General features: G+C 34.9%; 1 protein-coding gene across 3 annotated transcripts in view; it reads right to left on the bottom strand.

The window, feature by feature from the left end:
- The window catches only part of CNTN1 (contactin 1), a gene marked incomplete at both ends in the record, with an annotated part of 164,621 nt that extends 156,491 nt beyond the window's left edge, over positions 1-8,130 (bottom strand). For 2 of the 3 annotated variants that reach the window (XM_080811380.1, XM_080811382.1), the window contains 2 exons: positions 6,515-6,547; positions 8,070-8,130. In XM_080811380.1, the coding sequence (XP_080667506.1) occupies positions 6,515-6,547; positions 8,070-8,130 (94 nt within the window). The remainder of the gene's footprint in view (positions 1-6,514; positions 6,548-8,069) is intronic. The other variant, XM_080811381.1, reaches the window with a different exon arrangement.
- Positions 8,131-12,713: the final 4,583 nt, after the last annotated feature.

Raw genomic sequence — 12,713 nt, 5'->3', positions numbered from 1 at the left:
AGAGAGAGAGAGGAAGGGAAGCAGGCTCCCTGCTGAGCAGAGAGCCTGATATGGGGATAGATCCCAGGACTCTGGGATCATGACCTGGGATCATGACCTGAGCAAAAGGCAGAGGCTTTTCCCCACTGAGCCACCCAGGCACCCCCGAAACAACTATTTTTATCACTCTGAAGTAGTTATGTTCATACAAATTGGCCTCATTATTTAAAGTACTGTATTGCACCTTCAAATTCAACAAAGACATAAGCAGACATCTACGTAAGGGTCGAGATTAGATCAGTAGATTTGCATATTTTAATTAAATGTATAGTCTTAAATATTTCATTTCATGGGGTGTCTTTTAATTTTAAGGCATATGCTTTTAAGACAAATGTTGGTCAGCTTTTAGAAGACTGAGGGTGTTTTAAGTAGTTTCTTCATCTTAATCATATGCATTAAAAATAATTTAATTTTTTCTAGAAAAGATAACAGCAATGAAATTTGCCATTGAAAATAATGGAATGTCACATAAAATAATAATGAGACTATATCTATTAGCAAGCAATACCTCAGGGGGCATATGTAAAGACTTTGTGGGTGAACTGCGTTGACATTTATATGCCAAACTGGGTAATATTAGTGCCCCATGCTATTTTTGTTTCTTATGACAGGAACTCTTTATAAATTATATGTATATACTTCTTCATACTCCACTTCCATCTGGCCTTTATAGGAACAGACAGTGAAACATTCGGGGGATAAAAATATGAAGCTAATTTCCACCAAAATACTGGATTTATTTTTCACATTGAGAGGACATTGCATTTAAGATAGTTCCCCTGGATCATTCTCTAGGTCAAAAAGTGGAATAGGACACACTTCACATTACAGTAGTACTCCTGGTTTTATTTCACAAATATGTGTTTTATGCTTTTGTAAAATGGTCTGGCCTAAATAAAACAATGTATTCCATTAGATGGTTTAGCAATTACTCTATTTATTTTATTTGGGGAATGTATTTGGACCCTTGAAAGATAAATGACTCAAAAACAAGCATTTGAATTGCATGGGTATGCTCAGTGAACCTCTGAATGTTACCTTCATAACCCCCTTGAAGAGTATCTGAGCTCATCACTCTGTTCTCTCAGCTAGGGCACTCGGGTGAGGCGAAAATAAATTTCTGGGAGAATACAAGGCTCAGAAAAGGATGCATTAATGCAAGCATTACACTCTCAGCCAACAGAAAATATATCCTTCTTACTGCTTTTTTCTACAGCTGTGGAAGAAATTAGGTGATAAATTATGGTGCTTTGGATGTATTATGGGGTTACAGGGCACACGAAACAAAAAATAGGTATTATGTTTCAGAAAAATAAGATTACTTTTTAAATACGTGCCCTTTTTCTTACTGGGTAGATTCTTCTAAAAAGGAGCACAAAATTATAGATGGCTTCTCCAGCTAATTAAAGATAGCATTTCAAATCACTCTTTCTTTTGATCTGCTTTTAATGCAAATTCACCAGTTTTCTACCACATAATGGTAATCTTTTGGAGACGTAAGTTCATTTCTTAAATTTGATCATGAAGATTAACAAGAAAGAATGAAACCGTATAGGATTATTTGTTAAATTTACAAATGTAAACAACAGGCAAAAACTACTGCTTTTTTCTGTACCATTCTCAGTTCCATCAGTAACATAATCAGTTTTATTATTTAAAATTATTATGGTATTACTTCACCTCTCACTATGTGGAGATGGTCCACTATAATCTTGCTATTCTATTTTATTTTCGAAAATTGAAAGTATAATTATGACTTGTACTTGAGAGATTTTTTATTCCTTTTATATCTATTTTGAAACAAATTCTATTTCTCATTCTGTAATATGTCATCTCAATCTGTTATGTTATAAAAACATTATTCTACATAAGGATGTTATAAGAAGAGTCTCAGGAAAAAAACTATTAGGAAAAAAAAATGAGAAAAAAATTTGAACGGAGTCTAATACTGGGATTTTTATGATATTTACAATGTTACAATAATTATGGGATGGTGAGTGTTACAAGTCTCTTGAAACACAATAAATTCTCTAAATCAGACACTATTTAAATTGTCTCAAAGGATCATTTTTCCTCCTGTCTTCTCTGTCAACCATTCCCCACTAATAAGGGAACAAGGATGTTTAGAGCTTGGACGTTGAATACTCAGGTGTTGCGATCCTTTAGGGTCTTGGGTAATATTTGATTCTGCAGTAATTTGCCATAACTAAAATACAAAAGGAATTGGTTTGAAGAACTTGTAGCAATCAAATTGTTAGAACAAAAACTGGGGTCATGTTAGCAGTAAGACTGACTACATTTACCCTTGTATGGCTTTACCTGCCCAGGAGCCTATCATCTGGTGGCAGCCACTTCCTTGCCCTAAGGTCCACAGCTAGAGCCTCCAAATACTGTGTTTTCTTTAATGGTCAGGCATCTTGCCACACCTACTTCATGTATACCCCACTATGTGGCATGCTCCAGTTGAAGGCCTACTTTTATCACTTCACCTTCTAGGCTGTCTCTAGTCTCTTTTAATTGATAACAGTGACTGTATCACAAAATAATGATAAGCTAGTGAATGCTATAAAATCTCCATCATAATTAGAGATAGAAAAATGAATAAAAATAATGCTAACTAATTGAAGGGATCCTAACTGAAAAAATACCATGAAAATCTGGGTATAAGTACTATGAGGACACAGGAAATTCTGTATCTGATCTCTCTTCAGAATTTTAATTTACATTGATATTTGCTTGAAATATTAGAGTCATATGATAATCCCATTCTATCAATTAATGATTATTTCATTCCCTAATTCCCATAGAATAAGTATTATACTGCTATTTTATCTCTTCCCCTTGTTTTTGTCACTAAATTACAAAGGAATTAAAGAAATTTTTTTTCATTTTAGGTTAGGCTAGGTAAAAATTGGTCCTGAGATAGCTGTATCTTATTATTAAATTAAGAAAGATCATAATTGAGAAAAGCATCTAAAATAAATATTTACTATCACATATTTAGTTACTAATTAAATATCTGAACATTACATGTTCACTATATGGAACTTAGTTGTATTAATTCTTTTATCTCAACAGGACACACGTTGATTTCATATAATCCAAAAAATAAAAAAGGAAGAAATTTTTAAGAGACATGGAAAAGAGTGGAGTTAAGGTTTGATGATTTTTTTTTTTAAATAAGGCTTGGGGTACTTTATTTTTAAAATAAAAATATCTATGTATTTTTAATGCATATATTTTATTTAAAAGCTAGTCACACAGGCTATTACGATTATTATATAGTAATAGTTAAAAACTATTATATATCCAAGATAATATATTAGATAGAACTCTCCCATTCATAAGTGGGAAAAAAATCCAAAACCTCAATTTCCACTCACTTATGTGATGTGGCAGATACTGTTGCTTGACTGACCAGTGCCAGTCCTCCCCTTCCACCCTGATGATAAAGGTCAGATATGCTCAAGGATCAAATCCTCCCTCACATGACTCAGAAGTACAGGTTGACAGTCATTAATGCCACTACATTACTCCTTCCTATGACAAGCTTGGTGGTAAATTTGCAAGCCTACTCTGGACATTGAGGTGTTCAGAGGTCTATTAAGAGGTCTCTTGCTTTTAAAAAGAAATAGATATGAGAAAAACATACACCTCTTTTACCTGTAGATGTTATGTCTACACATAATATCTGCAACTACAGCACGATTTCCAATAGGTTGAGTAAAAAGCCTGAGAGTTGACCACTGGGTTTACAATAGGTACATCATGGTGACATGGACAAGGCATTTTGGTTGAATGTTGATGTGAAAGTTTGATTGCAGTAGGTTCAAAGGAAAATATGAATCAGAGAATTTGAAGACAGAAAGCATAGTCTATTCTTTTTTTTTTTTTTTGGTAATACTATTGAAAAGAAGAATAGTTAAGAAGGATATTAGCTATAAGGTGTGGGGTTTGCAAAGAAATGATTTTTTAAATGAGAGAGATTACTGGAGAATGTTTGCATGTTGACAGCAATAATCCAGTAGAGGGAGAATCTGATGATGAGAAGACACAGGGGACAATTGCTGGGGCAATGAACTTAAATAAACCAGATGGGATAGGACAAGTGTACAAGTATAGGGTTTAGTATGGTGACATCATGTATGAAACAAGCAGGAAGACAGAGTGTATGGGCATAGATGTAGGAGGAGAGTAAACGTGGTAGTGTCAACTTGTGGAAATTATCTTCAAGTTGTCTCTCATACCTTTGTGTAATAAGAAGCAAAGTAAAGATGGTAAGAAGCTGGTGGAGTTTTGAAGGGAGGGAAGCAACTATGACATGATCTAGGAAAATGAGAAAATGAATTCACTGGGGAAGTGGAGTATGTTTGCTGGGCAGTACCAGCTGCTCGTTTGAAGTTAACAGTTATGAATTTAACTTGATGTCAGTCAGCATACATGAGTTTTTTTATTTTGTTTTTGTTTTTGTTTTTTTTTTCTTAGTAACAATTAGCTGGGTGGTCAAAAAGTTTCAGAATATTTAGATATTTTAAAACTCTTCTCTCATCAGAGATTCACAGTACTTTTCTCTTGGTGTAATATAGTTGTTTGGAATTGTGCCCCCACAAAAAGATATGTTGAAGTCCTAATCTTTGGCACATCAGAATGGAACCACATTTGGAAATAGGATGTTTATAGAAGTAATCAAGTTAAAATGAGGTCATAAGTGGGCCCTAATCCAATATGACTGGCAACTTCAAAAAGAGGTAAATTCAGACACAGAGGCAGACGTGGGAGGAAAACATACATATGAAGACAGAGGTAGATGTTGGAGTCATGCTGCCGCAAGCCAAGGAATGTCCGAGGCTACTCAAAGCTGGGAGAGGCAAGAAAGAAGTCTTCTCCTACCAGTTACCGAGGCAGCAAGACTTCCTAACACCTTGCTATAGACTTCTTGCTTCCACAACTATGATACAATTCAATTTCTGTTGTTATAAGCCACCCAGTTTGAGGTCCTTTATTACAGCAGTCCAAGGAAGTAATACATGTATTATACTTACTAAATGAGTAGTACAAATGCGTATCACTTAAAGTTAATAATAAACTATTAAACTTTTATGAATTAGCCTTTCCCAAATTTATTTGACAATAAAGTCCTTTTTAACGTAAATCCTACTAATATCCTGTAGAACAAGCATTTACTGAAATGCTTGGAGAAATACTGACTTAATACAGCCCACATTTCCTTACCTCTTTACTTTTATTTGTCCCACTTCTTTTATTTGGAAGTAGCTCCATTTCTAAGTTTTTGAAATACTTCAGGACTCCCTTACCTACTACTCCCAACATTAACTATTCCTTAATGGCTCAAAGTAAATCTTTTAAAATGCTCAGTATATGTTTTCTTATAAATTTGTTGCCTACTTATCTTATTTCCTAGTATATGGTAAGCTTCTTGAAGTCAAAGAACCTCTTTATATAGTGTACGTGCGTGATCCATAACTCACAGGTGGAAACAGAAGTGGCTTTGGCAGAATTCATGCTAAGACTTTCCTTTCCCATAATCCTCATGGCAACCTACAAATGGAAGTTCTTCTGACCCACACTAGCGTGAATATCCCTGATTTGGCACGCAAGTTGTAGCACTGGTTGCTCAGTGATTCTTTTCAATTTTGCATTCTCTTATCACCCTGCAGTGGCTTTTGTAAGTTTCTAGTCTTAGTATGTTCACTGAGTACCTGTGACATAAATGACTGTTCTAAAAACTCTCATCATATTCTTTTTTTTTTTTTTTTTTTTTTTTTAGTTCTCACAAGGATCTTGTAATTTTTACATATGGGGAAGTCGAGGCTCATAAAAGGTGAATAATTTGTACAAGATCACATCACTAGTGAATACCAGGTTGAATTTGCAAATCCAAGCTGTTCTTTCTCTAGACTCTATTTTCTCCAGTATCCCATGCTGCCTCTATTTCTGGCAAGAAACGTTCAGTGGTTGAAGTAGAATCTAAATGAGCAGAATTAACAGTTACATTTAATAAATAATAAACAATAAATTCTGCAACATCTTTGAAGTCGTAATTAAACTGAATCTTAAGGTTCCGAGGTCACTAACTTTAGTTCTATCTTTTCAGCAAAGCAAGAGACTTTCAAAAGTAAGTTAGGTGTTTACAAGACTTAAAATATTGCTTCAAAATTTAATAGCATAGAATTGTTACAAAGCATGCAAGGAAAAAAATATAGGCCACATGGAATATTTTCTATTGGCTACGATCCTTTAATAGCATATTTGTTTGTGGTATATCCACTCAGTTTATTCGGGCAGTCAAACAAGTTGTCTTATGACCCCAGATAAACCATCTCACAAAATCCCCAAGTGATCTAACATTAACCATTTGCTTTTAAGTTTAGAGAGTTAATAGCTTAAAGGAGAGGTGAAATACGTTTCATTTGAGAAAAGCTATTTTTAAAAACTTACCCTTTCATCAACTTACCTCCATGACCATATCTTCTGTACCACGTAAACTCTAAAAATAAAAGATAAAGCAATTTTAATCCCAAAGCAGCTTTCAAGTTGTGGTTTCAAACATTAATCAAATAACTGAGATACTAGTTAATGAAATGACATTAGTGGACCTTTACTATTACAGTTGATGTATCATCACATGTTTGCAAGGACTTATTTCATGTCTTTGCATCTTATAGTTGCATTAAAATTTGTGGTCAATATATAAATATGCATGTAACTGTGTGTATAATTCCTGTGGCTATAGCAATGTCATTAAAATTCTCAAGCATTGATGAAAATTATTACATTTTATGAATTCTGAAGTCATAATAATAAAAAATACTCCCCAAAATAAAATAGCATTTTTATTGCCTTAATAATAAACAAGAAATGCAGTAGGATGTCTAGCAGGTTCATCACTGAAACAATCAATGAGGATTGATAAATGAAGGATGAGATCCATCTACATCTTGAACTTAATTAACAACTCAACAAGTACTTACTGAGTTAAGGTAATTGAGATGAAAGTATTAGAAAAATTGATTGTTAGAAAACATGCTGCTTCCAGATAAAAATATAATGCATCTCTCCCTGTAAGAAATATTTCTGAAACCTTACTTGTCTTTGAAAGATAGAGTTATAGTATTTGTCCTAAAACTAGAGCACTTTCAAAACTGCTTTGTTATCTTTAATGCCCTCAACACACTGTAGATTATTTTAAATTGTTTTTCACGAGACTGACCAACCAGTAATGAAAATTAAATTATATTAACTTATAAATAAATAAATTAATTAAAAACAAAGGTAACAAATGCTTAAAACTCATTACTTTCTAATTATTTTACTACAATCTACTTTTATTTATGCTCTTGAGGTTACTTCAGTTTACTGTATGTATATGGTGAAAATACTATATAATGGTGAGCTGTTGTATATCTTTTCCAATAGCACATTAAATTATGTTAATTTGTCAAGGTTGGCCATAGTGGGAATATTTACTCCCCAGCAACTAAAGAATGCTACACAGTAGGGTTATTTTTCTCTCCCAGAGGTCCACATTTTAAACATTTACCAGCTTACCACTACATAAGACTGATTAAATCTTGTGAAATTTTACTTGAAAATAAAAAGAAAAACAGGGTCGACTTTAATATATATTTATACATCTGACACAGATGTCATTAATTTTAATTTCATGTACCAGATTTAATAAAGTGAATACACACATATTGATTATATTGACATAACTTAGAGACTACGCAAAGGATATTTCTTTTTTTTTTTTTTACATCTTAATTTCATGTTTTCAGTGTTCCAAGATTCATTGTTTATGCACCACACCCAGTGCTCCATGCAACAGTGCCCTCCTTAATACCCATCACCGGGCTCCCCAAACCCCCCACCCCCTTCTCCTCCAAAACCCTCAGTTTCTCAGAGTCCATAGTCTCTTATGCTTTGTCTCCCCCTCTGATTTACCCCAATTTACTTTTCCTTTCCTTCTCCTAATGTCCTCCATGTTATTCGCAAAGGATATTTCTTACCTGATAAACAGGCTGTAAAATATAGTAACACAAGGTGACTGACCAGCAACCACATTTTCATCTTGTATGTATAAAGGTTTGTTTTTATTTTCCAAAAAAGCTTTAGCTTTATGGTAGCTGGATAATAAACACCTGCATCAAAAACAGAAGAAAAAGGGGGGGGGGAAGGAAAAGGGTAGGATAGAAAAAAAAAAAAAAGGAAAAGTAAATGCTCATTTGGGGTCAACAATATTAGCGATTTCATTTTATTTTATGTTTCTTATTTATAGAATAAGTTTTAGTTTATTTAAAAATATTTGTAAGCACCATGTTTTATGAAGCAAGTAGACTTGGTATCAGAGGGTTATCACCTGACTCCAGGGTTGACACTGTAGGAACATGAGCAAGTCACTCAATTGGTGTCTTCTACTTTTTAACTCTAACAATTGAGCCTAACAGTACTTTTTGTACAAATGGCATAGTTATAAACATTTCCAAATCAATCAATTTAATTTGAAGATCAAATTTAACTGAAGGGCTGGTAGGAAGAATCAATTAAAGATATTGTGGTTGTTTTTCTTTCAAATATTATTACAATTAGTGATAAATTACTAATGTACTAAATAATGAACATCATGGTTTTTTGTAATGGTTCTTCATTTTGTCAAAGTTTTTACAAATAGCACATATACAAATACCCTGGGTACTTGTCATAAAATGTTTCCCCGTTAACGGCAACACTTATACTATTCCAACCATTTTAAAGTGTACGGTTCACTGGTATTGTGTAAATTCATATTGTTGAACAACCATTACCACCACCCATCACCATAGGTTTTTACATCTTTCAAAACTGAACCTCTGTACCTATTACACAGTAACTCATCAGATTTCCTCCTCCAAGCCCAATATCTCCTCCTCCAAGCCACTGGGAACCGACAGTCCTCTCTATTTTTCACCTCCTCTTTTTCCCACACCTCAGCATCTGATAACCTCCATTCTACTCTCTGTTATTCTGACTTCAAATTTTCTCATCCATTCCTCAGCTTGCAACTTATGGCAAGTTATTCAATCTCTAACCCTAGTTTCCTTCATGTGTAAAATATGGAAAGAACGACTATTTCATAGGACTAGTCTAAGAGTTGTATAACATTGTGCGTGTGAAATATTTACTATGAAGCTATTTAATAAATATTAATTTTTTATTCTACTAGGCCATAGGCCCGTAAGGTCAGGGCACATGTCTCTTGCTCATTGTTGCTTTTATAATGCCTGGCACAAGAAGTTCTCGATACACATTTACTGAACTGAATAAATGAAGGAAAGAATGGACCACCCAATAACTATTCCAAAGCATTTGCCATAAACAAACAGAAATTTAACTTTAATTCCTTAAAATAAGGGTAGGATGGTGAAAATAAATAACAAGGAATGCCACTTATTGGAGCTTTGTTCTTTGTTAGGGATTATTGCTACTTATAAACATAGTCTAGAATATAGTTGTCTAACTAGCAATATTTTAAAGCGTTTTTTAATATGCACTCCACTGAGTGTCGGAAGTCTGTCTTCTCATCTGAATATTCACGCTCGAGTCAGAAGGAGAAGTTTTCATTATTTTGAGCTTGTCTGTGTCATACCATGCTATCTTTTCCTTCACTCCAAAATATTGCCTGTTTCAATAGGACACTGAGTCATCAGCCTGACAGCATGTAATTTATTTCATTTAATGGGTTTCTTGCTGTTCAAATATAAAAGCATCTTTCAGATCTTGTCCACACATTTGTTTTCTGTTAGAGACTTGTTCTATTGTGTCACCAGTTATCCTATCATTTGTGACTCCCTGATCACATCCCCTAAGCAGCGCTGCAGAGGAGAGAGGCAGAGAGGCTGAAACCCAGTCCTGCTAATGCAGAAGAAACTGCTCTTCTTCCTTCACTCTGGAGGACATACCATTCCATTATTCACAGCTCACTCCCCAGGCCCCACAGGCCTGAAAGTGCTGCAGCAAATGAAAAAAACAAACAACTCTGACAAAGACGTGCCACTTACAGGAGCAGGTCTTTTTCTTCTCAGTGGCTGAAAATACGTAATGTTTAAAAGCAGGAACCAAGGATGCATTCCTGTCCCTGAGGCCGCACTGGGCTGGCCAGCTCCCTGAACTTGCTAGCCTTCAGAGCCCCGTGGCTTTTCTACTCGGCGGCAGCATCCTCCAAACCATCACAGATCTCTAGGTGTCTAGTGACTGCTGTAACCCTGACATGTATTGGCACTTCCCTAATTTCCAAGGAAATTCAATTTATTTTCTCCAGCATCCTTTATTAAATGTCTTAGTCACACATTAAAACAACATGTTACCATAAGACTACATAATGTGGCACACTATATTCCTTCCTTGCTTTTCCTTCTTTCTTCCCACACTTGTCTTGTTCCCCACCTCTCCCTTTCTAAGTTAGACAATGCTAATGTTCTCCTTTTGAGTAATTTGGTCCATATCTAGATACTCAGTTTTCTGTGGTACAGACACTATCTAGCTCTTATGTTTAGTTTTGGCATAGGCTAATCCACATGTTATTTTAAAAAGCTTCAACAATACATTGGCAAGCATTTAGCCAACAACAATTATGAGCAAAGTATTCAGTACTGTTATATAATTAAAGGATTATATAATTAAGGCCAAATGCAACTAATATTTCATTCAACTGATGGTTATACAATCATTTACTTTGACAGAGAACAAGATTTTACAAATACTGATAAAATATTAACATATATAATCAAATTGTCACATCTCTATTTTACAAAGAAAAAAAGACATCCCGATCGACCCTTAACACAGTTTATCAAGGGTCATGTTGGGGCGCCTGGGTGGCTCAGTAGGTTAAAGCCTCTGCCTTCGGCTCAGGTCATGATCCCAGGGTCCTGGGATGGAGCCCTGCATCGGCTCTCTACCCAGCAGGGAGCCTGCTTCCTCCTCTCTCTCTGCCTGCCTCTCTGCCTACTTGTGATCGCTGTCGGTCAAATAAACAAACACACACACACACACAAAGAAAAGCCATGTCAAAAAGAATATTTACTTATGACGCTCATATTATTTCTGAGAAACATATGCTATAAAGTATTATTTCCAGAAAATAGAGGAAGCTTATTGGAATTGAATGCAGATTAATCTAGGTGAAAAGACACCAATATCTCCTACTCTATGTTCTATGTTGTAAGAGCAGGGGACATTTTATCCTCAGACTCATTTTCTGAAATTCTGCTTCTGCAATACAAGTCACTTAATCTCCCTGAGGAATCAGTCACCCAGTCTGTATAATGGAAACTTAAGTTCCTTCTTCACAGGATTGTGAATACTAATACATATGTGGCTATGGATACATGTGTGCATGTACGTGTGTGTGTGTAAATAAAAACCCTACAACAGGGGCGCCTGGGTGGCTCAGTGGGGTAAGTCTCTGCCTTCAGCTCAGGTCATGATCCCAGACTCCTGGGATCGAGCCCCACATTGGGATCTCTGCTCAGCGGGGAGCCTGCTTCCCCCTCGCTCTCTCTCTGTGTGCTGCCCTGCCTACTTGTGGTCCCTCTCTCGTCAAATAAATAAAATATTAAAAAAAAAACCCTACAACATATGTATAGAACAAAAGTAAATATTAAAGTGGAATAAATTAAATTTTCCAGAAATAAAACTAGTTTTTGAACCTAAAAGACTAAAAGACACCACCCCTTTAGAAAGGGGATATTATATATTTAAAAGTTAAGTCCATTAAATATCTTCATGTTGATATTCTGTATCTTCAATTAATTTTCAGATGAAATCTAACTTTAAACATAGGTGACACATCTCCCTCTCGCTGAATAACTGCATACTTTAGACGTTCTTCTCCAGCCTCACACTGACTTCTTTAAACTCTGTCATCAAGTTATTATTATCTTCAACAGTTTTCCTGTAAAGTCAGGAACAATATTTTAGCAGCTCCCTGCTATGATCAAATATACTTAGCAAAACTTTCTGAAGAACTTGCTGTTCAAAGCCAAAGAGTAAGAGCACACACTCAAGGAAAATACCCCATTTTCTGAAAATGAAAAGCAAAGAGTATCCTTTCTCAGAACAGTCATCCATTATTCCACTAGCGGGTAGAGCATAATAGTCTTTAGACTGCAACCATCTTAGTCCCTGAAACAGCCCACCACTCAATTTTGTGTGAAGTATATGGAAAAGGAGGAATGATACAATAGATTTCAAAACATTTCAATAAATATAACATCACCAGATTGTGAAACATGACTAAGAGACTACTGAGAAAAAAAAATTTTTTTGAAGGTGCTTTGAAGATACAGATATTAATTGAGTGCTGACAGCACAACCTGCATTGTATAGAACAATTGACTACTCACATTTTTAGATAATTAGATTTATGATTAAGCTAATTACCCATTTATTTTTAAAATCATGTAATACATGCAGAGGGACTTAAAAATAGTAGAACCCCTGCTTGTGATATTTATAGCACATTATTTTTCACAGGCTAATTTAAGCCAATGATGTCATACAAGACTATAATTGACGAAGTCATGGTTATTCATAGAGGTAGTTTCAGGAAATCATCACTTTTAGGTAGTAAATAGGAAGTCCTACATATATTTTGTCCCACATTTTAGGAGTGT

This window comes from Martes martes (assembly GCF_963455335.1).
Source record: "Martes martes genome assembly, chromosome: 8".
NCBI classification, from domain to species: domain Eukaryota; kingdom Metazoa; phylum Chordata; class Mammalia; order Carnivora; family Mustelidae; genus Martes; species Martes martes.
Note: the sequence above shows the minus strand (reverse complement) of the source record. Positions and strands in the feature narration are given on the sequence as shown.